The 27,839-nt window shown below is 37.3% G+C and overlaps 1 protein-coding gene across 1 annotated transcript in view; it reads right to left on the bottom strand.

The window, feature by feature from the left end:
- The window catches only part of FREM2 (FRAS1 related extracellular matrix 2), a 119,075-nt gene that overhangs the window by 26,901 nt on the left and 64,335 nt on the right, over nt 1–27,839 (bottom strand). The window contains exons 3-12 of the mRNA XM_053936480.1: nt 27,656–27,802; nt 25,218–25,448; nt 22,388–22,513; nt 21,239–21,490; nt 8,713–8,862; nt 6,581–6,790; nt 6,205–6,402; nt 3,993–4,157; nt 3,729–3,911; nt 204–334 (exon numbers count right to left, since the gene is read on the bottom strand). Of these exons, the coding sequence (XP_053792455.1) occupies nt 204–334; nt 3,729–3,911; nt 3,993–4,157; nt 6,205–6,402; nt 6,581–6,790; nt 8,713–8,862; nt 21,239–21,490; nt 22,388–22,513; nt 25,218–25,448; nt 27,656–27,802 (1,793 nt within the window). The remainder of the gene's footprint in view (nt 1–203; nt 335–3,728; nt 3,912–3,992; nt 4,158–6,204; nt 6,403–6,580; nt 6,791–8,712; nt 8,863–21,238; nt 21,491–22,387; nt 22,514–25,217; nt 25,449–27,655; nt 27,803–27,839) is intronic.

The raw sequence follows: 27,839 nt of genomic DNA, 5'->3' as shown, positions 1-27,839 counted from the left end.
GCCCCATCAACATCATTGTCTTGATAATAAACTGTTTTGTTTAGGTGTTACTGTGACAGCTGGGGTGGCCTTTTTGTCTTTTAATATACAAGCCAAGATGGTGTGAATAAATCTTAAAAGAAGAGTAAAACGATGAGCCAGAAAGTAAGTAAGAGGTCTGTTTAGCAGCTTTTGTTGTTCAGGACTTTGCATGAACTTATTACCTGTATTTCTGCAACCATGTTCTCATCAGGCTTCAGGTGGACAGTGAAGGCTTCTCTCATCTCCCTTACTCCATCAAAGAGAACTTCAATCTCCACAAAGTGCTGTGTTTCACCCTCCTTGAACTCAATTTCTGAAAACATGAGACACTGAAAAATAAATCTGTTGTTCATAACAACCTGTGATTCTAGGCTGAGACATGAGATGGCAGTTAATACTCACTTTTCAAATTACAGATGTTTGTAAATTTAGTTTAACCCATTTGATGCTACAAATAATAATAATGAATAGCAGTGGACACACTTAGAAATCACTGAAAATAAGACATAAATCAAGAGATTTGCAAAGCTCAAGATTTAGTCTAATGGAACTTACCGTTTGGAAAATTATCTGTGACTAATTACATAAATGTTGGTAACATATATGAATGACCAAAGCACTGAAAAATTCTAAATAAATAGTATCTAACAAAATGTAATAAATACAGTGATAAATACCAAAAATAAGGAACAAAGCTGTAGCTACACAAAAGTATTGTATTTTGAAAATCATCGTCTCTGAAAAAACTTTTTAAGTCATGATAAAAAGTTCAATCTTAGGTGATTGTATTTGGTTTGCATGGCAAGGCTTTGGTAGTGGGGAGCTATAGGGATGGATTCTGTAAGCATCTGCCAGAAGCATCCTCCATATCTGACAATTCCAGCTGGCTCCAAGATGGACCCACTGCTGTTCAAGGCTGAGCCCAGCAGTGTCAGTGGTACTGTCTCTGGGATAACAGATTAAAGAAGGGAAAAACTGCTGAACTGCAGCAGCTGGGGAAGAGGAGTGAGAATATGTGAGAAATCACTCTGCAGGCACCAAGCTCAGTGGAGAAAGCAGGGCAGGAGGTGCTCCAGAAGCCAGAGCAGAGATTCTCCTGCAGGCTCTGGTGCAGACCCTGGTGATGCAGGATGTGCCCCTGTAGCCCATGGAGGCCCATGGTGGAGCAGAGATCCACTTGCAGCCTGTGGAGGACCCGTGATGAAGCAGATGGATGCCCAAAGGATCCATCTTTGGGCTGTGACCCAAAAGGAGGCTGTGACCCCAGGGGAAGCCTGCAGTGGAACAGGCTTCTGGCAGGACCTGTGGCCCCATGGAAAGAGGAGCCCACAGTGGAGCAGGTCTGCTGGCAGGACTTGTGACTTCATGAGGACCCACACTGGAGCAGTTAATGAAGAAATGCAGACCATGGGAAGGACCCATAGTATAGTTTTAGAACTGTTTCCTGTGGGTGGGACCTCATGCTGGAGTAGGGAAGAGTGTGAAGAGGAAGAAGCATCAGAAATAACATGTGATGAAGAGATTGCAACTCCCATTCCCTCGAGCCAGTCAGAGCTAAGGAATGTGGGAGTGAAGCTACCCCAAGAAGAAGGGAGGGGTGGAAGGAATGTCTTATTTCTCATCATTGTGCTCTGGTTTGATTGGTAAAAAAATATAAAACTATTTTTCCCAAGCCGAGTCTGTTTTCCCCGTGCTGATAATTGGTGAGTGATGTCTCCCTCTTCTTATCTCGACCCATGAGCCTTCTGTCATATTTTCTCCTTTGCAGCTGAGGAGGGGGAGTCATAGAGCAGTTTTGGTGGGCACTTACTGTCCAGCCAAGATCCACCCACCACACTGACCAAGTTAGGGAGTACTATGATTCTTGACTGTATTAACTACTAAAGAAATAAAAAAGTACAGAAACTATTTAACATTTGTGCCTGGAAAGCACAAATAATAACTGCATTTCTAATTTTTTTTTTTTAAAGAATGTCAAATTCACTTTGAAGATGTACAGAAATAAACAACAGAAGCTTAGGACCAGAAGAACTTGCAGAGAGTGATGTTCTCACTGATATATGGAAACATCACCATAATCAAAATATACCAGGTGATAAAGACCTCTGCACTCTAAGGGACAGGCACAAAAAGCAGTAGTGCATTAAAGCTGGGAATAAGACACATATGGGAAATAAGACACAGTTAGGTGATAGAGACTGATCAGTGAAGTAAAATGCTATGAAACACTCTTCTTCTCCAAAGCCTTCAAACCAAGAGCAAATGCCCTTTCTAAAGGACATATTTTCTCCAACCAAAGTTAATTGGATCAATACAGAAATAATTTGGGAAAACTGGGAGAATCTTGGAATCCACAGTGAGTCTGATTAAGTGATCAAATGATCCTTCCAATCCCAAGTGTTACTAAGCCAGGGAAATACTCTTTGTGGTACTAAACCTATGAACTCTCAGCTGAGTAACAGCTAAGAATTTTACTGATTTTCAGTTTGTCACACTTCCTCCAAAAAAACTCAGTTAAGGATGTGGGTTTTGTACCTATGGCTGAATATGCAGGTTCCCTAAGCCCACAGATATTCTGAAATCTGTGGAGAAATTCTGCACATCACAGACCTTTCTCAAAGGTTTGGGGGCAGAGGCCGAGAGACTCTTGTTCTGCAGTAGCAAATTTCCCCTGAAAACTTTGCTGCCATGTGCTGTTGGTGCACAGCAGGGAGAATATAAGCAAGACAATGCCTACAGATAATGTGCACAGGATAAGTATCAGCTGACACTAAAAGTTCCTGTGGTTTTCAGGGGGAAAGAGCAAAACTCTGAAATGCAGGAGCAAAGTGACTGGAATTAGCAAGCTCTGGGTTGATGATTTTCTTGTGGCTAACAAATTGCCTCTTCAGATATCACTAGTGGCAAATGCCACTCCTATGGAATTTGAAGATATAGTGCAATGTTGTTGCTGGATGTTCAAAGGTAAGTCATATATTCCAACTGAACTGGATGCCAGAATAGTCTATCCAAAACTATGAAAACACTCCAGCAATGAATGATTAATCTTAAAACACAGAGTACTATCATGTATTATCATAAACTTTAAAAGAAAAAAAAAATCATAATGCCACAAACTCCATTAGTCATTGCCTAAAGCACGTAGGTGGGCTATTAATGGAAAGAAGTTTATCAGCTAAGTAATTTCTCATTCTGTTGCACAACTTCTCTCGTCATTTATTGGTAGTGTGGAGCAGCAGGCAGTGAATTCAGAAATACAGAAGGAAAGCATTATTATTATGAACATAGCAAATTAAAAGAAATATACATTAATTCCTACATACAGCAAATCCCATTACCTTAATGAGTTGCTCAAGAAACAATCACACAACCATATCCTATAAGTAGATGTTTCTTCAGAGTAATATTATTACACTCTGCAAATATAACTAACGTTTAAGTCACACATCTTCCACAATTTCTTGAGCTACAGATGTTTTCAAAGGAGTCACAATCCTTTTGTAAATATCTTCACTAATAATTAGTTTACCAACAGCAATTGGCTGTTGTATACCACAGGGGATTTGTCCACACTGAATTTGAATAGGAAAGTGCATTTTGGGACGTGGTTGCAAAGTATTCTAATCACAAAGTTATTTCATTTTTCAGAAATTATGTTACAGTCATGAATGAAAACAAATAGTTGGATGTGATAAGTATGATCCTACCTTCTGATATGGGGTGATAGTCTTCTCCAGAAGTAGCAGATCCATCCTTTGTATGAACTCTCACAACAGAAACTTTGGAAGTGTCTCCCAGACGAAGCACTGGTATTTTCACAATTGCTACTTGCCTTGTGTCCTTTGGTTCACTCACACTAAATTTGGTCTCACCAAACTTAATGATAGCCTCTGTCATTAGAAGAAAAAAAAATGGTTTTAGAGCATGCAAATGGGCTTCCAAAAGCCAGTAACAATAAGCTATTCTCTTACTGTCTGCGTCATCCCGAATCTTTATCAGCGTCTCGTTTTGCTCGCCAACAGAAGCACCAAAGGAAGAATCACTTCTTGGAGTGCCAAGAACCAGGCGTAGCTCCTCCTCCTCCTCGTGGAAAGTATCATCCGTAAGCACCAGCGTGCAAGGCTTCTCAGTTTCACCTGCAATCATTCCTAAGGTAGTTATCAGGAAGAACTTAGGTGTTCTTTGCTCTAATACAGCACTTCTTTCCAAGCCCAAGGCATCTGACTCCTGCTGGCCAAGGCATCCACCTTGACACCATACAAGTTAATAAGCAATGACAGCAGTGAAAGCAGAACTAGCAATCATTACCTTTCTATGGAAACTCATTAAAGTGGAATCCCTCATTTTGGGACTTCTGTAAGACAAGTTTCTATTTGGTATGTCCACTTTACATGTATTAGTCCTTTTTACCTAAGAAGAAAATGCTCCTTCTCAGTGACCTCTTCTACAGAGTGTGCTTAAAAAAAGTAAATACTTGCACAATGAAACAGAATAATAAAACCTTTCTAATGGTAACACTAATTACTAATTACCATTACTAATACTAATTGCAATTTTGTCCTGAAGTTCTATATTTCAAGTCTCCTTTGATTGGACACCCTCCAACTGTGTGGACCTTCACTTATTCCGTTTTACTTTAGTCTTTTGAACCCCCACTGATTTCAAGTGACAGTGAATATTGCCATAAAAATGCTTTGAAGTATCAAACTGCTCAATTTTGCACTCACAAATTATTGTGCCCTGACTTACTTCATGTTCAGAAACTTGAACATCTTTTCTTATGTCTTTTACACAAGCAGCAAGACCTATGAATGTTGTTCAGTGTCTGGCACCGAGCATGACTAGGTGGGCTCTTCTTCATGGGACTGACTCCTATACCCCAGACAAAAGGAACAACACAGCAGGAGAGAGATGAGGTCAATTTACTGTATTTTTTCATCATTACATATGTAGATAAGATCAAGGCTCTTCAAGATGAAGAACTAGACCAGGATGCGTCTATGTCCATCCTGCGTTCATTTTCTGAGTTTGCCTTTTCTCCTAACTGCAGAAAATTAATTATCCCTTAGGAGGAGAAAAAATGCAAAATACTTGTCCTGCTTATTGTTACATGGAAAATGTGAAAACTGGAATAAAACTGCTGCATATTAAACATGCTTAAGAAGCTTATGGAATGAAAATATAATTCTAGTAGACCTTTTTGTTATTTGTCTTTGCAGAGAAATGGTAGGGCAACACTCAGAAAAGGAGAAAAGTCACTTCCTAAGTGGCCCAGATCCATTAATTCTTACTAGCTGGACTCTTTCCTGGTTGCACAGAAGCAATAGCAAAGGTGTAGAGTACAGGACAGCACTAAAAGCTGAGGCTAGCCCTAAATAAGAAAGACTGAACAACTCACCTTTTCAAGAGAACTATGATACATGTCTACAGAAATACAAAGGTTGTCATTTCTGTGATAAGTATATACCAAGGATTTCATGCTGATCACAGAACTTGTTTAAGACTTGTAAAAAGTTTCACATCTGTGTAAACTTCAAAGGCTAGAAGACCAAACTGCCCTCTGCACATGTAGAAAGAATTAGGCAATTATTCTTTCAGCATGGTAACATTTTATTTATTTGCATTTCATCTCTGATGTGGGATATTAAGTACCTGATATTCGTGGGCGGTCTTAGGAAAGCCTTGGTGGGAGAAAAAAATTCAAACAGGAATTAGGAAGCTATATACCTGTTGAAAGATCTTTACTTATTTCAGTGCATGTCAATTGTATTTACCAGAAATCTGCTCAACAAAGAACAAAACTTCTGAAGTTTCCTTTCTGACAGCAGATCTGTGCTTCTACTGTGTTATGCCAAACTTACTTTTGCTATCAAAAAGATCCTGGCACTGATGCTGACCCTAAATGAAGATATACTCTTTTAGTTCTTATTGATTATCCTTCTAAGTTAGAAGTGAAGAAAATAGAGGAAACATCATCCCATTGTGTATGAAAGAAAAACCAAACCTTTGTTTTCCAGAATGCTCCTTTTGGCACTACTCTAGAAGACAAAATTAAAACACAACAAAACAAAACAAACAAAGCAAAGGAAAGCACAGGAAAGCAAAACAAAAGAAAACATAGTAGAAAAGAAGAAGAAAACAAAATAAAACATAAAGGCTTCTAAAATAACATCAAGAACTTACCAGGAAGGAATGTGATGATGGAACTGTCAGTATTAGGACGTTCTTCGAAGTCCATCATAACCTGAGCTGAACCTTGCCTTGTATAGCATCTCACAGTGGATGTGTATCGGATATCCCCACTCCTGTATATCATGGCAGAAACCTGCCCATCATTTTCATTGGCTACATACACAGATTCTTTAAACTGCATCTTTGGCACTGGGCAGAAAAACAGAAAGCACATGTAAAGTATAACTGCAGAAGTTATCATATCTTCCTTCCACCATTTCACATTTACTTATGCCACACTGCACCAGGTATAGAACGCAAGCAGCCAGTCAGCAAACGAACTAATCTCTAAATTATTATGAAAAATAATAATAAAAAAATTACTCACAATCAGACACTGAGTCATTAATGAAGATGGTGGTCTTGCCGGGTTCTCCAAGGGCAGCATTCATGGGCATCCTTAGCACAAGCTCAAACTTCTCTGTTCCTTCTAACACTGGCTGTCCAAGATCATCCAGAATTATCACACGAAAAGTCTGCATATTGACTCCAGGTGAAAAATCCAAATTACGACTGATGCCTACATAATCTACTCCAGCTACCAATGGAAAAGATATAAAAATAGCATTATATATAATTAAAAATAAAAATATCTATCATAAGGCAGTTAATTGTAGGTAAATATTTTTCCTTTATAATTTCAGTATTTGCCAAATTCTGGCATTCATGTAAAGCAAAACTATATTTTAGTATTTAAGTTGGACTACACAATAAAATAAGTCAAAATTAATTTTTTGTTTAATGATGATTTGAGTCACAAAATGAGACTGATTCTGTTCTGTTCTAAGCCAACAGTTATTCCACAAAAACGTATGAAATTTGCTTGAAGTGAGAAATGAAAGTAAGCAAAAAGCTTTGAGAGAGACTCTGGAGATGAAGCAAAGTCTTTTGGAAAGAAATTTTGTATTATTTTGTAACAAAGATGAAAGTTTTAAGATTAATGTAAAAAGGAAAGGAGACAAGGCCAGTGAGCTAACCGGGGGAAGAACTGTTGTTCAGACAAGTTGTGTAAAACAGAATTAATGGAAAACAAATAAATCAAATTCTGCTCAGGGCATATTGGGTGAGGTCTGCCACCTTACTCTCAAAGGAAGATTGATCTGGGTTTGTTTTCTTTTAAGCAAATCAAACCAATCCATAACATGTCAATAAGAAGTCAGCAACCAAAACAAGATACTGACTAAAAAATGACACTGCCTTGGAACCAAGTCATTAAATGTATCCAGGACTTTAGGGAAGGACTCAATTTTAACATTAGTTTTTGGGGAGAATAAACAGCAGAGCTCTTGAAACAAAGTTTTGGGGAATTGAAATGGGAATCAGGTTTGGAATTCTGTGAATTTGACAAAATTTAGCCAGATTGAAGGCCATCACCACATGGGCACTTGCCTAAAAGCTCTACTGCTGTACTTCCCTAGATCTAAGCCTCTAAGGTAGGACTTCAGGACTGACAGCTCAGAGCAGCAGATCCAGTGCTGCACTGTGTAAGGCAAAGAACCAGGTTCATGGTTTTACAGGCAGCCAGCCATGTCAGAGCTTTCATGCTGTGACCAATAGACTAGAGAGCTCAAGAGCTGAGCCATTCCCAGCTTTTAATCCTAGAGGCCCTGGCACAATGAACGAAGATCCTTACTGTAAGGAAAGTTTTTTTTTTTTTTTAAACCAGAAATAAAATAACAAATATTCAAGATTTGGTAAAGACATCAGATCATAAAAGCAAGTTCAGAACTGAAACAATCACATATTCTTTCAGGTTTAATAATTTCCTTTTTCATAAGAAAGATACATCTATGTTAAGTATATTGTGTTATGCGTACACCATACATATATATTATGTTTATATATTCCTGAAATATCAGTAAAGTTACACTCAGGATAAGCATCTAAGGCAGATCATTTTTATGCTGCCTCTATATGAATATCCTATTTTAAACATTATGATAGGTTTTGTGAAAAAAAATAAGAGTGTGCTAACACTTGATTCTGCAGACAAAGGTTCTGTCAAAGTATCCAAGAACCACACAGCTGAAGCAATCGTGTTCCTGAATAGGGTAGTAGGTAATAATTTCTCATTGCCTACGGCAAAAATGAGAGAAGCAAACTCAGCACGCTGCCAGTGATCATAACGGTGCCCAGAGTATGCTCTTGAGGCAGCAATCAGCTGCCTTTGTAGCAGTCTTTATATGAGGATTTAAAGGCATTTCTCTTTGTGCTATACTTCATAGCAGCTCTTACTGCTGTTTCTCTGAAATTCTGTAACCTCTTCTCTTCTTCTTAATTTGTTCTAAGAAGAAGAGATCTGCTAAGAGCAAGACTCATAGAATTTTCATTTTATGTGGTTGAAACTATACCAAGACCCACTGAACCAGCACTTGTGAAATGTGGCAGCAGGTGCCAGCAGTGTGTAGCAGCATGTGCAGTGCAGCAGCAGTGTGAAGCCAGAGCAAAGCAATAACTCACCCTCTGCAGTTACTGGCTCAGACTTGCGAGACCTCACCGTAACAGAGGCGGCTTTGGACAGATCGGTTCCAGTCCTCCAGACACGGACCTCAATGTAGCCAGCACTCTCATCAACGTAGTATTCATCATTTCCAAAGTAGAATGCTGGTTCTGGTGAAAGAGGAATAACGTCCATAAATGCTTCTTTACCTTACACTGAAGCTAACAAGAGGCCATAAAATCCACATTAAACAGTGGAGAGCACTTTACTCATCTCAGTAAGTGAAGTAAAGCTTCTTTTTTCAAGGTTTAGAATTCTTCTAGCTATTTTTGGCTTCTTTTCAAGTATTGGTTTGTATGGTTTTAGATAGCAATTGTTATATCAGCACTGTGCTCTTTTTCTTGCCTCCTACATTTTCAACTTTTTGTGTCAGCATATATGAATCTGTGCACAAAACCAAATGTGGTATCTCACTAAACTGGTTTTAGTTGAGTCCTGTGCACAAGCCAGAAAATTCCTTGCATTTTTCACTTTGGTGAAAACATATGAAGGTGAATACAGATAATGAAACTTTAACTTGAATGTTCTCACAGATTCCTGTTGCTAAAACCAGACGAACATGACATGTAACATGCTACTCTTGGTAACATTTTCCAGCTAACTAAAGGCTCAAATACTTAATTTTAGTTCTCCCACATCTAGCATTTAAAACAAAATCAATCTTATTTCATGTAAACTGAAATGTGAAGTCTTTATCTTAACACTAAAGTTCCACAGTTCATAAGAAAGAAGAGCAAAAAGCAAAGGAGATTAAGAGCTATTTCACTTAACAGACACATTGTTTAGCTTCATTTTCCCCTCCCTTTTCCAGTTTTCCTACCCACAGTAATTTCACAAAGTAAAGAGCCTTAAAAACATATCCCAGCTTCATCCTGCATGTATATCGTCTCCCCTTTTCTATCCTTTCCATTCCTGTTTCAAACATGCAAGATTAATCATGCACAGCCAGTGCCTCAGCTTTCCCACTGCACAGCAGAAATCACAGCTACCTCCCCGAAGTGCAGAAAGACCTACCCAAGTTCTCCTTGCACTTCATCACAAGTTTCTTATGCTGTCTTGCGAGAATTTATTAGCATCATGAGGCTACAGTATCACAAATGCATTTGAAATACCACGCAGAATACAGCCAACTTAAATTCAGTCGGCAAAGATCACAGCAATTGCTCAGTGCTCTATGAGCAGCAAAAAAAGAACTCCTTTAATATTCCTCATCAATGAAAAACTGGAGCTGCCTCCCTACTTATCTGCTAAAACTGAAATCATGCAACAAATTAATGGAACTGAATGTATTTACTGAAAAATAGTGCAGATTCATAGACCTGTTTGAGCATTATCAAAGTCATCAACCTTTGCAGGATGAAAGACAAACTTGGAAGAAGTTTAACTTTAGAAGATGAAAACATCATCGGTTCCAATTTTTTTTTTTTTAATTCAAGTGTATGTGTATTTAAAGGTATGTATATTTGTGTGAACAGACAGACACACATTGATTTTACTTTATTTGCCCATAGAGGCTGGCTTGGCAGTAGGTGTTTTTACACTTGGAACTGCAAAACTCTTATCTGAAACATTTTTAATGGGTGAACAGGATACACCTTCTGTACCTTTTGTGTAGCTACTATTAACTTTGATGAGAGTTCTTCTTACAGGGATCTTGAAGCATTGGATATTAGATCTTCAAAGCAATGTGTCATTTCAGACATAGAATGTTCTTCTAGATTCTTAACATGGGCTAGACAATAAAAATATAAAATGCCTACTAAGACCAAATGGTTATTAACATGCCAATAGTTAGATAAAGGCAGTTAAAAAATTACCAATTCTAATACAAGTCATTTCTTAAACAGGTATGCTTAGAGTTCAGCACACTTTACCAAGCCTAATCTTGTTCTTATGTCCCAATGGCTCCGGAACTTGATCTGGACTTGGCTGCACCTCATTTTAAGCACTTTAGTAAGAGGTACTCACATGGAGCCTGCTTGCTCTCAGTTTGCAAGGACAAAGATAGGCAATTGCAGGTTTCCCAGCACAATGAGCATACAGGAGGACAGATGGAATGGCTCACTCACTGCAATCCGAAAAATCTGAGGAGGTGTAGAAGCATTCCCTTCTGCTTACTGGCTACACAGGGAACTTAGATGATCTGCCTTAAACTAGATGGAAGGCATAAAATAAAATATTGTTCGTTTCTTACAGCATTATCCTAACACTTGCTTTATTGCTGCTGAAGAATCCTCACATACTATTCATTCCTGTAGTCACAGCCAAACAAAAAAAACCCTCAACTTTCAGCTAGCTTGCCTTGTATTTCAGAGTGAGTTTTTCACACTTTTTGAGGTATGTATGTTCAATGAAAGACACATTCTGCATGGTTACCCATCCTAGGAAACAAATCCTTACAAATGTTTTCTAAATTCATTTCCTGTAAGCTGTGTTAGTAGCTCCCCAGGGGAAGGAGCAAAGCCAAGCTCCTAACAGGGAAAGCATTGTCTATCTCAGGTCATGTCTGGAAAACACTCTGCTCAATGACTGCAGGCTCACTTACAGCAGACCTTTAATCTAGTAATCACTCTGAAGAGAGACTACTGCAAATTTAATGGTTCCTCTTAGAGCAGTAAGAGGAAGTTTTCTAAGGGTTTTTTTGTTCAGACCCACAGATTTTGCTGGCATGAAGTTACAATAATCAGAGGAGAAAGGTTAGGAGCTTTAGTCCCAGGTTTCTTGGCACAGAAATAAAAACTTTGTCCTTGTACTTAAAGAGTCAGAGGCGTATCTCAACTACAGCTCTAGTCAGTCATCAAGCAGGAAAACAAACACACTTCTCATGTTGTTAGGAACACGTCTAACTTTGAAGGTACATTGTCAAATCAGTGCACAAAAATAGCATTGATAGCACAAAAATGTTTATTTCCAAAGAGGCTTTACCTTTTAAAATTACATCCTTATAAACTGTTTTAGGGAGATATTGCAAAAGAGTAGGTTGTTTATAAAAAATCCTGTTGGCAGGATATTGAGAACAAACACAGAAGAACAGACTCTTTTGTGCTGACACCTTGATAAGGCTTAAAACTAAAGTGAATTTCAGCGATATATGCTGCCAGTGATGCACACACACACACACACACACACACATATATATATATATATTCTCAGGATGAAAGAAACAATAGAAGAAAACAGACATGGCATTCCGACATATTCAGATAATGGAACCAGGAGAAGCAGTATTTACAAATGAACTTATGGCTCATCTTTTCTAGGGTTAAGACTATTTATTCCTAAAAGCTTTTGCCTTCCTTCTTTCCATGAACATTACAAACAAGGCTATGATGTGAACATTATGAGTTGCCGAGCTAGCAGAAGTCTGTTGTGGTAATACAGAAGGTGCAAACCATGCTTTGCAAGCCTACAAGCCTGTTCTGGTACAGTCTGGACATGCTAGGGCCATGCTGAATCCGAAGTAAGGAGCCCTGATGGCTGGCACAGCTAATTGGACACAAAACCAGACAAACATGGCTAGATTTGGCTGGACCTGATCTGGCTCATATCAGGCAACACATACATCCCTAAACAATGGCTACTTGCATTTCAGGATCAAAGCTGGCATTAAAGGACTGATGTGATGAGTCTGTAACATAACAGATTCCAGTGTTACAAACATGAAGTGTGTGAGTTGTAGGTAGACCAGTTAAGAATGAGAGCTCATTAAATGTAAGAAGGCATGAGCATTCACTGTTTAATAGCAGTAAAAGTCACCTTCTGAAATCTCTCTCATATATGCATCTTAATAGCAGTTAAATAAAAGCCCAGAGAAACCATCCATTACAAAAACTTTATATTAAGACAATATCAAAGAGGACTTTAAAATCTGAAACTAGGTAGCACCATTCTGCAGCTATTCACACACACTTGAAACTATGCAAGCAACTGAGCTTGTATTCAGCACAATGAATTTAATTTGCCAAGTCATTTATTTTCACTGAATGCTATAGAAGCAGGGGTCAAGCTTACAGTCAAAGCTCAGTTCTGTAGTACAGTCAAAGCTCAGTTCTGTAGCAGGTACCTATTGTGCAAATGCCAATAATTTTTTATTTGATGTGGTCAAAACAGATTACTTTTCAAATTCATATGTTGCAATCTTAACAGCTTTTCTCTTCTTAGCGGTGTTGTCATAACTTTTGCAACCAAAAAGTAAATTCCCCTCAGAATCAAAATTGCTGGTTTCAGCCAAATTGCCACAGACATCATCTTGAGCAAATAATGTCTGCTTTTCCATTTGTCTCAACACACCATTTCTGCCTATTGACTTAAAAAAAGGTTTTTAAAACAATCCTGCAAACCCTGTAACAGATAATAGGACAGATTCAAATTAATGCATTCTTTACTAAATACACTTCAATTTTCTAAGAAAATTGCTGCTTCTTTTTTAATCCACAATGTCAGTGCCATACATTGATTACACTGGCTCATCCCTTAATTACTCTCATTTTATGCAACTTAACTTAGTAATTTCAGTAGAGTAACATGGTGTGAAGTAGCTGCACCAGCTGCAACCTCTACTGTAAAAGAGCCATCTGGAATAGAGGTGGCAAAGTATTGCCTGGACATCATGTGCTGCTGCTATGAACAACATTATATATGATTCACATTTAATTAATTTATGATAGACACTAATTTAACATAACACTTTACATTTTAACTCACCCTTTATGTTAAAGTGCATCCATGTTTCAGTTTCTCTAGACACAGCACCATCACAAGCAGCACCTCCCTTGCAGGCTTGGAGTCTATATCTAAACTCTCTACATCAATTAGCAAAACTCAAATGTGAGTGAAGTAGCATGCTAAAGGAGGCAGACTACAGCTCTAGCTGCAAGAGTGAGGATGGCAGTGAGATGGCGACAGTGACACCCCATCTCTGGTCACCTGCACCTTCCTTCTTGACAGCCTGCAGTGTTTTTTGTAGCCTGGAGAAAAGAGCTAATTCTGATTTTGCTTAATGTCAGGCTGCCGATCATAAACGGTGTACAAGCAACAGCTCAATGAGCTACAGAGTATTCCTGAACGATGGAGAATAAAGACATTTGAGTGCATGAGGACAAGCTGTAGCTCAACTTGTTGAGGATGTGTGCCTCTAAAGTAAAAATGAATTTTTCAACAATTAGTTAATTATTGTGTACAAGAGAATAATGAGCAGTCTTAAATTGTTTCCCAGCTACAAATGGCATGTTAGTAGAAAGGCTAATGTGTGCGGTTCACTTTAATAAGTGACCTTCGCTTGAAGCAATTAATTTACCTTTGTTAGTTTGCTAAGAAACATTGCTACCTTTTTGAAACACCAAACTAAAATATTGGTGAACGAACATAAACCTGAAAATCTTTATTAGAAGAGTAGTATTGTTATGATTCTTCCACACCCTTCAGGGTAGAACCTATCGACCTTGATATCACTGGAACTACTACACATGTTGGAGGAGTTTTTTCTATGTTCAGTCTGAGGACAGGGCCCAAAGATTTTTCCTGCTGTAAGTACATCAAGCTCCAATCACTTACCTTAACCATTCCATAATGCAGATAATTGCTTCATTTACCAATGGAAATAAAAATATAAAGAGTAACAGATGAAGAAACAGATACTGGAATCTGGGGGCACACCCAACCATGATTACATTGCCTGCAGCAACCATCTGAATTTCACATACCTTTTTTCTACTGGCTATACCTCCCACAGAGCATGAAACCAACTCAGAATCTTCTACATGCTTTATTTTTAAAATGAATTAGATTACTTTTATATAAAATGCCTGGGAAATGGGATTGGTAACAAATTCCCAACAAACCGATGGAACAGAAGCAGACAGATAAATGGGAAGGCTTGGCAGTAGCATTTAAATATACCACACACAAGGTTTTCCACAAAGAGGCCAAGCTTAAAGGTGCTTACAGACAGTGATACATCGGGTAAAAAATGAGGGCTACAAACAGAAATGACATGAGAAGATCAGTAGCATTTTAGAAGTCAGGCTAAATAAAAATATAGTATGCAGCCATTTCTGGCTGATTCAACTTTAAATTTTGCACTTTTACTATTCAGTCACAATGCTGGTTACATTGAGTCTGTTTAACCAGTGGAAACAATTTTATAGGCTTTTCTGCTCACATACAATCAGAACATATTTACCTCATCAAGGCTGTAGAAGAAAAGTATGCAAGATAGCCCTTTACCAGAGCTACTGGTGAGGATGGGACTTGGCAGAGAAGACAGAGCAGAAGTGACAATAGAGCAACAGCCAGACTTATCAGGCCACAAAAGCAGAGCTGTAACAAAAGAAAATATGCTCTACTCTATGTTAAAACTTCTTGCGTTCTGTCTCTTGGACTTTTGATCCCATCTGTGTGAGAGAGATAAGAGTGTCCTGACAGTGAAGAGAGATAGTAACTGAGTTAATTTTTTGAAGACTTGCACGTTCAAAAGGAGAATCGATGGCATTGAAGCACAATGGGCTACCATGGCTAGAGTGTTCAGTGTCTTTTGGGTCTTCAAAGACTATGAGCAAAGTCTCAGTATAAGGAGATTCAGAGTAAGGAAGATGATTGAAGAAGCCTTAGGAAAACTGAATGCAACAAGACATCTTACTCAACTTCATTATCCAAATCTTAAACATGCAAAGCACTAAAGTCACTAAATTCACTCCCTACAACCATATCCAACCCTGAACAGATGATTAATTTAGAATGGTTTGCTAGGCATTCATTCATTTCTAAACAGTGTATAATAAATGCAAGATCTACAGTACAAAGACCAATGCCATCAAAAATACAATAAACTACAGTAAGACACAAGAGAGAAAGCAGTTCAGTGTACTCTTGACTGAACTGTCATAAACCAATAATGCATTAGGCTCTGGGATGCAATACCAGTTCACATAAGAAGACCACTTCATTAAACACATTCTAAATTTAACAGAAGGCATAATTTTTTCTACAGTTCATGAAAAAATGTGCCTTCTACTTATTGGCTATTTTATGTGCTTTGAGTACAAAACTAAAAGTTTTCTGCATTTCAACACTCTCCTCAAAATATTACTGCAATTTACATAAATGTAATACTTGATGTGTAAGCAACTCATTTAAAAACATACAGCAGTGAAGGTTGAAGAGCTTTGTGCTCCACCATCTACAACCCCTACTGTAAAAGAGCCATCTGAAATAGATGTGACAAAGTACTGCCTGGACATCATGTGCTGTCCTCCTCACCTATCAAAGAAGCCCAGATCACAAGGTTGGACTATATTTGTAGTTATTAAGCAGATGAATAAAAATGAGATTAATCCGACAGTAGTTCACACACACACATATATGTACACACACACACACACACACACACTCTTATAAAATGTGACACACCTATATAATAAGCTGTAAGCAACAAATAATGCTAAGAAAGCAAATCATAAATGTGCCTGGTTACTCTATGGAATGTCCTACTGCAAGGTATGACATTAATTTATTTCTGTGATAGGTAGCAAACAGGCAGTTTCTGAAATCTTTAAGGCTATCATCATGGATTGAACATTTTTCACTCTGTTGAACTGGTGATAATAAGAAGCTATTAGTAAAGAAAACTGGGAGTATAACTTGTCATAAGCTGGCTGTCATCCACTTTTTCCCTTGATTAGTTGCCAACCTGGCCACCTGCCACAGGCTGGGGAAAGGGGAGGGGTCATATAGAGATTTTACTTAATGGGAGGACAAAAGAAGTTAAAAGCTGCACAGAAGTGCCAGAGGCATCAGACTCACAAGCATTGTAAAAACATAAAAGGGAGAAAGTAATCAGAGATGGATGTGCACAGGAAAAAATAACTAGTTCACCATTTTAGGCATCTACAGAGAGTGGTGATGGATAGTTGGTGAAATCATGACTCTAGTCTGTAACATAACAGTGGGCATGCTCTGCCTGTAGTGTTCAGATTGTAATTAAAATTGGACAAATGCACTAGCAGATGCTAACTAGCAAGGTTAATCAACCACCTGTTCAGTTTAAGATCTGACAGACCCACTGGCAAAGAGAAAAAGGCACATTTGACTTGCCTGCCTTGGAGACCAATGGGAATAAGGAGATTCCAACTTGCCTCGTGAGATAAGGATGTTTTTCTGATAAACAATGTTACTAATAAGACACTTATTTATCATAAGCTTTAAATTTGGCTCAGTACACACATGGAGAGTTAGTTCATAGTGCCTGCTTGCTAGAAGCCAATGCAAAGCATTGTGTATATAGTGTATATTGTGTATATAGTGTAACATTGCAGAGCTGACTTCCCAGGCTATTGATAGTAAATATTAATATGCACTTTACTACTCCAAGAAAGCTGGAAAAGTGTTAGTGGGTTCCAATTTCCAGAATGTGGTCTAAGGATTTTCAAAATTTAATTAAGTGTAAGGAAAGTGACAGCATGCATTTTAAAGAAATCTCTAGAAAACTAAATAATTAATCTGTTCTGTTTGACCTCTAACATTCCCTTTCTACATTAGGATACCATCATCCAGTTTACTCATCTGTAAAATATTCCCAGACAGTGCTATCCTTTATCATGTGGATGGTATGAGTGATTGATTCTGTTGATATGGTGTAAAGATAATGGTCAGCAAATCTCTGACATAAACCTGAGTCCTTTGCTTTCCCAGCCTTGGTGTAGAAATGTCAAGAAGAAGTTTGAGCAGCTTCGTGCCCATCTAATGTGAATGAAGTGGAAGAAATGTATTTAATGTACTTCCTGCTGAGAACAGCATGAGTCTTCAACAATTCCACTACAGCAGGAGGACTGTTTGTCAGCCTGGCTGTAAGGCTGTGTGCTCTCACGGCAACACTAAATACAGTAGCATGGAATTAAAATCACATGGGGAGACAGCCACTTACAAAAAACGTGCAGCACACAAAATAACTGCAAGTATTTCCCCCTTAGATGCAAACTTCCAGCTCTGCATTCAACACACCTCTTCTCTTCAGGTTTCCAAATGTGATTACCAACTGAGTTTTAAATTTGCCCACAATAAAAAACCAAGTAAGTAAAAGAGAGTTTAAATTAGCAGAGCAGTCAAAATATTGGGACTATGAAGAAGCATAGCTTTGACTCAAACCTTGTTAAAGCATTTTGTATCAGACTTGTGGCATACAAGACAGTAACATTAGTTACTGCTAGAACCAAATTACAGGCTCTTCATTCCCAGATGAATACTAACAAAAGACTTAGATGTCATTTTTTCTCTCTCTCTATGAAATTATTTCAGAGTCACCACTTCAGCTGGAAAAACACAGAGCGCTTCCAGGCTGATCTAGCTTAGTTGCTAAGTGCCTGAGGATTAAGGCATTTCCATGGAAGAGTAGGGTCTGAGTATTTTCATGAGCCTTAGACTAAATTCCAAGATTCCTCTGTCCAAGGGGAATGAAAAGTGCACATTAGCCGCATCTTCCTTTTCCTCGATGCAAAATATTTACCTATCATGTAAACTGCCTCCTTCAAATGAGCTTTATGCTGAACTCTGTGCTCTCTGTGCAGTATAGGTATGTCCTTCATACCCAGTAGTGCTTACAACATTGTATTTGCAAATTAAATTATTAAGGTAGGGTTTACACCTACTGTCATAAATCAATGTATTCAGATGCACCAGGTATCCTTGATGATTGAGCTCAACAATTTAGATACTTGTCCTAGGATGGGATGTTTCCTGGGAGTACATCTCTCTTTTCAATAACAACAGAAGAATCCTGTAATAGCCTATTTGAATCAGATGTCTAAAGTTATAGAGGCTGATACCAAGTGAGATTAGTGCCACTCCAGAAGTGGATGATTTACATAAGTCTTTTCCCTATGCATGCTTTTCTTCCATGGTTCACAGTTAATAACTATCACATCACATCACATCTGACTCCAACAAACTATGTTTTTACTTTTTAGTGCCTTAACTGTAGTGGCATGTGTAACTTTGAATCCACTGTTTCCATATGAAGTTTTTTCTGCTGCTTAGTTCACTAACTTTTTCTTTTTTCTATCTAACTTTAGTACCTATGAGGAAAAGTCCCTTCCAAATTAGGAGATGTCCCAATAGCAGCACCAATCTGAAAATCACCATTCACAATATATAAATATACCAGTGCATGTTCTACATACTACAATTTTTTTTCCCCCAGATTTTGCTTTGGCAGCACAGCACAACTGTATAATCCCCAATTAAAATTTTCAGTTGCCTGGAATTTAGTGAATATACTGTAGTTCACTAGAGCATGCCTCTTATTTTTTTTATTGTCAGGATTATATAGCAACTATGGCATTTTACTTAGACCCTAAGGACATTCTCTAAAAATAAAAGACTTGGATGGTAGGTGCTGAAGGTGAGTGTTTCTAGAAATAAAGAAGACTCAGATGAAATAAACTAAATAAACTAAAAAGAATGTGGTAGGAAATTTTACTGGTAAGTGAATTGTTTTTGCATGTGCTGGAATTCTTTGTGGGAATTCTTTCACTGTAAAAAGGAGTTCTGCCACATAATTTCAAATACCACATATGCAACATTTTGTGTGCAAAAAGAAAAGTGAATGTTTGCAAAAAAGGGTTCCAAATCTATCCTTTCAAAGACCCCTTATCTTTCAATACCCCAAATATTCCTTACTCCTACCAACAAACATAGATATTTCAGTTGCTACATGATGAAAATATTCTATTTTAATTTGTCAAACACTTCCCCAGGTTTTTTAATAAATCCCATAAGATTAAATTAATTTGTGTAGAAAAGTCTGTAGCTCTGAGGCAGCATGTGCTCATAAATGCAGAAACTTAAAACTGAACAGTGTACACAAACTAAATTACTTCTCTTGCTTTCTAATGGCAGTGTTAAAGGAGATTTCTCATTAACTTCCCTAATATTTTGTGTGAGCTTCATAAAATATTAAGTTTTGTACTCTGTTGTGACTGGGAGTCACTGAGATTCTCACTGAAGTTAGATGGTCTAATTTCAGCTCGTCTCTGATATTAACTAATGTATTGGAGAAACATTATCTCCATCCCAAACTCTCCATATGTATATTTAAGCAGTCAGAACACTTTCAATTTTTTGGTAATCAGCTTCTCCATGAATACATATTTTTAATAGCTACTCTCTAAAAATTATTCATACAAATCAAATTGTTGTAGAAGCTCCTAAATGAATAAATTTGTGTTTGCTATAAGAGCAGAGTCAGATAAAGATTTCTGTTTTGGCTTGCATTCAATATATTATCTACTTTACAAGACTTGTTTTTTCAACCTGTTGTAGTCATTAACGCTATATGATTATCCAAATGCTCCACAGAGAAAACAAAGTCACCTCTGTCATAGGATTACAGGTGAGAAATTTCAGGCAGGCTGAGTATTTATGAGGCAATTAGATGGGTGCAGACTTCCTGCCTTGAAGAGCTGCCTTTCTCTCTTACCTAGAGAGAAATCACTGTGCTGATAATAATGGTCTGTTTTGGCATCAGACTTTCAAAGAGTACTGTACTATGTAATTGCTCCCTTTAGTCTTTAGGAAATATGATGGTGTCACAATAGATGGTTTATGGCCTTACAGAGAGGACCCAAACAGCTTATCAGTAGTCTTATCTCAGAATTTACATTTGAGATGTCAGTCTCCAAACTCCACACATTAATGGGGTAATTGTACCAGGAAGCTTTCATGCTATTACTCCTAGAAAAAGAGCTGTCACACCAATGCTGAAGCATTAAAGGAGAGGCTTGAGGCAGCAATAATACACATATTTTTGAAAGCAGTTGGTGATACAGTGTGCTGATTCTACTCTTAGTCACACCCTTTGCTCTAATCACCACCAGAAGTGTCTCTTTCAAAGCAATATCTTAAAGCTATTAACCAGTTGAACAAATGACATAATTCTGTCAGCATTTCCCTACTGAGGCATTTCCTTAAGCAACATTACTCTTATTTGAATATTTGCTTTATTAAAAAGACAAAGAGAGCACAACTGGACACTTACACAGAAATTCAAATGCAGCATCAAATCAGAAGAAATATAGCTTTCCTCTTGGGAGCTGCTAGATGGCTTCTGCCCCATCAGGGCCTCCAATAGGGCCCTTGCAGCATAACTGAATGAGCCCAAAGGCTTTGCAGACACAGCCTCAGAATCACAGAAACAAGGCTGCCCATGCAAGATGACACCTTGGATTATGTCTGTTAATGTGACAGAATAGAAAGGTGCAGCTCCTTGCTCTGAATCACTGCTCATGTGATTTTGTCAAACAATAAAACAGCAATACTAAATACTTTCAAAAACCTGCATAGCTTTCCAATAATATTTTCTAATTTCAAGATGGAAGTAGCATGTGTTTTAACCAGCAGGAAGAAAAACAAAACCCACATGCTGATTTGAATATGATGTTCTTTGTAGTTTCTGTCCTGCACTGGGGGTATCACTTCAATTATATGGTATCTTACCATCATCCTTGTCAGGTACAATGGTAATGCGAGTGCTTGGGAATTCTGCACCAATTCTTCCACCCATGGGCATACTCAGCAAAACATCAAAGGTCTCAGCCTCTTCATACAAGGAATCATCTATGATGACGATCCGACACGTTTTTTCTCGTTCATCTTTGTCAAAACGTAGAATGCTGTTGTGATCCTCCGGCCTGGATATGTAGTCAGAGTATGAAAGTACAGAGGTTGGGGCAGTGCCAGATGCTGTTCCTGTGGCATAAAAGGAAAACAGTCACTATACATACTATGCTTACAGTGATCTCCTCACAGAGGTGGAATTTTATTTTCATTATCTTTGAATTTCTGTTTACTTTTTGGTGATAAGATGGGCTGTAAACAAGGTCAGAGGTCCACAGACCCATTTCTGAGGTCTCTACTACTTCTGTATACGACACAATGGAAGAGTATGGTTCTTCAAATCATTTGCATCTTTCCAGTCAGAAGGAATATTGCCTATCACAAGAGACAGACTGACAAAATAGCCCCTGTGAGGATCACCAGTTAACTACCTTAGTATATTTTACCCATATTGAAGATACCAGTGGACTTGAACAGACAAAATGTCATGAAAACAATTTATTTGGATTCCAGATCACTTTACACAAAATATTGCTTCAGCTCTCCAGATAAAAAATAATGAAACCACAGATGTAGAAACCCCATGCCCTGCACATGTACTATTAGTAAGAGACTAAAAATCAGAGGAAGGACAAGTATGACAATTAAACAATATTATTTTGTATAATTTTTTTCAAGATACAAACAAGCAAAGGATAGCCAGGGCAATTACTGCAGCGCTTTCAGTTCTCATCACTTTCAGATATAAGGGACTGCATATAAAAATCTTGCAGAAATATAAAGGACACAGATCCTCTTCAATTCTCCATGATGATTTTTAAATCATCATTTTTACTGCATTAAGTAATACTCTTAGACAGATTGCAGAGATTAATACTTTTCCAGATGAGACTGAAGATATTTAGATGAAAAAGTAATTAACAGAGTTATAAACAATTTTATTATAAAATAGATGGAATAAATATTTTTAAATTTCTGTCTCTTTTCCACTCTTGCCATTTTTTTTTATTCCATAGTAGATTCTAATACCTTGTTGTGTGTAGCAGATGACCATCAGTTCCTGACTCACATCTCCACTTCTTCTGACTGGAATAAATAACTCACCAACATCTTCTTCAATAGTATAGGTGGACTGAGGAATAAAGACCGTTGATTCTGCAAAGAAAAGAACCTCATAAAGTCACCTGTACATTAGCTGTACATTTTTGAATATTCTAAAGTGCAACATATAACTTGCATTTATTGGCAATGCCACTAAATTGTCAGTAAAACTTGAAGGGTGAGAGAAGTAGAGTTCCTTAGTGCTTCAGAAATGGAAAAGAAAATCAGATCATTAGATCTGAATTCACAAGTCCTTATTAAATCGTCTCTAATGTGACTGATTTGTTTATATAGGGTTAATGGTGTAAGACACTGTTTGGAGAATTTATCCACAAAGTCTATATTTTTATTATTTCCATGGTATTTAATTATTAACCATTAACTACAGAAGTATCATGGCATAGCTCACACACAGGCTGTGGTTTGCCAAGGCCATTCTTTAACCTACTGCATCAAGATAACCAGCAAAATCATTTGGCATTGAGGAGCAAGGTTGAGCTCTTGACATCTTAACTCTGACTTGGACATTTGATTTGAGTTGGTTACATGTCTACACTACTTTTTTACTAGAAGAAGACCCAGCCAATACAGTCAGTGAAGTCTGAGGAGCAATCTCACTCTAAAATGTGTCATACAAAAGGATATCAGATCTTTATCCAGGGGAAAAACCCACTCAGATGCATTCTGAACTCCTTCATTATTTTATGCTCACATAATCAGATTGCTGGGTTTTATGCTGTTACTGGGATTCAGAACCAATTCAGACGATTTTGTTCTTGTTCTCTCAAAAACTCAAGAACAAAAGGTGGCTACACACATAATTACAAAACACCTTTACAGTTTCATTAGTGTGACTATAACCCAAACAGAATATAATTCTGTATAATATCAAATTAAATTATATCAGCTGACTGCACAAAGCAAATTTTTCATCATTTCAGAGTACTTTGGCAAACGGTGTTCTGAAAATTGTCAGGTGACTTCTTTGAAAGCATGTTCCAAGTTTTATTTCTCCAACTACTACAAGCATGACCTGAGGTCAAAAGCCTGCCTTAAAAATGCTGTAATTCAGGTTTGATAAGACTGAGACTACTCACTATTCTGGCAAGACAAAAATTCAACATGAAAAATATCAAATCTCTACTTTTTTGTTTTAAACTAAAGCAAAAGGCAGCACTAAAAAAAAAACCAACCCAGTTCACTCCTTCTATTTCTCCCTTTAGAATTTAGTTGGCAAAATAAAAAACTCTAACCTTCCAAAACATGCAGGAAGCTGATTTATTTGATTTCCTCTCTCTCTCTCATAATTACTCAACTAGGAGTAAAATGGCACTATAAAGGTTTAACAGACCTTATGAACAACATAAAAGCTTGGAGGAGAATGAGCTACATCAAAGTTAGTATAAAAAACCATATTCCTATGCAATCTGAATTTCTAATGAAACATTAACTAATGTCCCATACCCCAAGAGGCTGGTACAGCTTTCCAAAAAAACTCAGTCTTGATCCTAAAGCTACACAATTCAAATAAACGATTTTTTCACTGGAAGCAAAATAAAATTTTGACGGTTCTTATTCAGTGAGCTTGGTAAACCCTGAGCTTCAAAATGCTGTTAGGAAACACAGTCCTTCCCTCAAAGTTCTCTCTCTAGTTTTCTTCTAGGTATTCTTTGATTTGCAGCTATGCATTTGATTTTGCCCTCTGCAACTTCTCTTTATGTATAATTAATACAAATTCCCTAAGACTGTAAAAATTTCATCTTAATGTAATAAATATAAAATATTGTTGTTGGCATAAAGAAGGCTCAGCCAATTACCTTCAACTGTGCTATCTTACTGATCATAGAAAAGATAAAGAGGTTTAACACATTTTCAAGCTATTTCTGCGTCCCATACATGCTGCTTTTAAAGTTAAGCACTATTTTTCTTAGTGATTAAAAATGGATGCGAGATAAGCCCTGGTTTAACTCGCATTTGTAACTAGGAACTAAGACACTTTTGATAATTTCCACACCCAACACTCTTCAAATGTTAATTAGGGATGATCATATAATTCAAATTGCTATGGTCGTCCAGTATTTAAAATATTTCTTAAGGACAGTTCTGTGTGACTACAGCCCATGGGTTCAAGCTTCTGGATGCAGCTGAAAAGATGCAAAGCAACCAGAGCATGCTCTACTTCTTTTACATATTTTTTTTTAAATCAGCTTAGTTCTTAATTTATATTTAACCATAATTTTATTTGTTCTTGACACAGCATGTGCTACACTTGATCTAATGAACTCTACAATTACTGAGCTTTTCAGGTTCATACCGAGGCCTAACTGATGCAAGCAGTTTGCTCCAAGACCAAGCTTTTTGTGATTAACCAGCCTAGACTTTCTTGTACCATCCTCTCCAACATGAATTACTGTGGCAGAGTAAATCAAGTCAGCCTCCAGCCAACTCTTCAGACACATTCAGTCTGCAAACACATTTAATGGAAAGCCTGTTATACCTAAAATGAAAACAAAGCCCCTAGAAATAACATATTATAAAAAATGTAGGTATTTCATAAAAAACATGCTACCTGAGTAAACCCTTCATCAAGCACTTAAAGTAATAGAGGACAAATGGCTACTTGATGCTCAAGTCTGTCTTCAGAAATATTTTGAGGACAGTAAGCCTTTAGTATCCACTGTTACTCACAGCATTTGCCCTCCAGTTTATCTTTTGGTATATGCACATATTAGCAGTACAGTTCTGGAAAGGTTCTCACCATCTCCTGGGTCAATAATTTCCACTGTGGATGCAGCAGGAAATTCCAGAATTGCCATGACGGGCTCAGAAAGAACAATTTGAAAGGACTCAGAATGTTCATGTTCACCATCACTCAAAATCCGTACTCGCCATGTAGCTAAGGTTTGACCAGGATTAAACTGCACTTGCTTCTGGGCTTTTCCTCTGAAGTCTTTATCTTTCTTGGCAGTACCATCTTTGGTACTAATACCTGTTAAAATCAGAAATTCAGGTCATTGTAAACATCACTGGTAATTTTTCTCCCATTGTGTCACATTTAAAAGACACGTAGAAAAATATGCTTTCCACAACCTGAGAACATTCAAGCTAAATCCATTACTCTTGACCAATTTTATACTGGGTGTCACATGTAGAGGTCGAAAAATTCTACATTCTATGAAGTTATATCAAATTTCCATTTCCCCATAATTCAATTATGGATGCCCAAAAAGGACAACAGACTTTTCTCTCTCCTTTTAGCCCTCTAGGTTCTCTTCTTTTCCAGAATATCTAAACAGCATCCTGCCTGAAACCCCAGAAAATATTTATTTTTCTTAGAAAAAATAAAAACATCCCCATCCCTAGAAAGTTCAGACTTTAAAGGGAAAGCTAAGGAAAACACAAAGACACAAAGGAAAATATACTGAATAAAAATGAAAGAAGATGCAAAACCTGAACCATTGCCTGCATTGTCATTGCAAGAAGAATTTTTAAAAATTATGATCCTCTTATTTCCATGTTTGCATAATGACAATCATTAGGTTAAAGTGAAGATGAAGTGCAAGTCCATGGGAAAAAATTCAAACAAGTCAATCCAGAGAGATGGCACAGGCCTTCCAGCCTCAGATTCAGAATGCTCTGAAACAGGTTTTTCCCTCCCACTTTAAGGCTGTCTGAAAGATCCTCATGGAAATTAGACAGTATTTCAGAACTGTCTCCAACTCATGTGTTTGGCCTTGTTTAAATCTCACAGTTAACTGAAATCTTAAAGGCTTTTCTCAGCTTTTCTGAAAAAAATCCTTAAAACTTCTTCCTTCTCTGATTGTTTCTTCTAGCTGCATTATTTAATGCATTGAAACATATGATCTTTCCCTACAAACCTTGACTTTCTTTCTTCAGGCTTGTGACTCATCCTAAGTCATATATATAACCTATATATATATATATAACCTATATATATAGGTTATATAACCTATAAACCTCCACTTTGGCACTGCATACGGACCAGAAAGGCCAGTAAGCATCTTGACCAGTATGTTTTATGCTCTTTCCAACTCAGTAATTTGCTGATTAAGGTAGTTGGAGGCAAGTTACTCAAACTGGTTTTGCGGATTTTTCTGTCAGCTCAATACTGAAACTGACCTTAAATCCATAGGTAGAAAATTTTGTAAACACTCTATCTGAAGGATCAGAAGTCATATCAGCATCTACTATTCAGAACCAGTAATTAATTTAAACCACAAATCCTTAACTATGCATTTATCTCTTCCACTCTTTTTCTTTCTTTAAAATAAATAGATTATCAAAGTTGGTTCACTGTTCAAAACTGAGTCTTTTAGTAAGATCCTGTTGGTTAAGGGCTATATCCCCTAAATCTCATGCCAAAAGAGGTGTCCCTACTGCACCTCATTATCTGAAACTCGGATTTTTAATCAGAAAAATTACCATTTACCTGGAAACTTGCCAGGTAAATGCTTACATATCTCTGCAAAAACAGCTTTAAATTGAGTGTTTTCTCTAAGCAGTATAAGCTCATCAAAGGTTTCACTGTGAAATTGTACAAGGATAATGTTCCCTGGTGCAAATGCATCAGAGGAGGAAACAGATCCAGAAGCTAGAAACAGGTGTGAGGTTGCAGGATGTGATAACACAACCTTTTTTTCACCTTTTCACTCCCCAGACACTGCAAACAATTTTCAACACCTCCTGTATCAGCCTCAGTTGACTGCCAACATTGAGTGAAAAAAATGAGCCTAATGCTTGTAGCTGCTGGTCAGACTAGCTCACAACAGCCTTCCTGAAAAATGATATATGTTTATTGTTGTCTTTTCAATTGCTACAACTCTATTTTTTCATTATAGGGAAAAGAAGATCTGGACAGGAACTGCATTCTGTGAAACAAAGAAACAGCGGTACCAATCAAATCAAAGAAAGAAGGACCACGTCTTTGGTTGTTTATTCAGAAATTAATTGCAGAAGACAAAAAAAAACACAAAAGGGAAAATTTCATTTTTTAACTAAAGAAATTATATAGATAGCATATAAAAGATACACTCTTTAATAAATAAACATATTCCTTCGAATATAGTTTGCTTATCATGAAACAGCAGCAATAGGATATAGTTGCATTGATACAGAATATCAACTGCCTAGGCAGTGATTTATAGAAGCAACTGATAAGATTAGAATTGAACTTACTTATAAAAGAGGTTTCTCCCAGGTAACCTCTCCGTTTAAGAACAACATCAAGATACTTGGTGTCTTCATTTACTAAGTAATACTCCTTTTCTAAGGAGATCCATGCCCAGTTTAGGCGAAAATGTTGATTCTTCAGCTTATTGCCTCCTGCAAAACAAAATTAAAAATAAAAATATAGAATTAT

Source organism: Vidua chalybeata, chromosome 2 (genome assembly GCF_026979565.1).
Source record: "Vidua chalybeata isolate OUT-0048 chromosome 2, bVidCha1 merged haplotype, whole genome shotgun sequence".
Classification (NCBI taxonomy): Eukaryota; Metazoa; Chordata; class Aves; order Passeriformes; family Viduidae; genus Vidua; species Vidua chalybeata.
The sequence above is the reverse complement of the archived record's forward strand: the minus strand, read 5'-3'. Positions and strand labels throughout refer to the sequence as shown.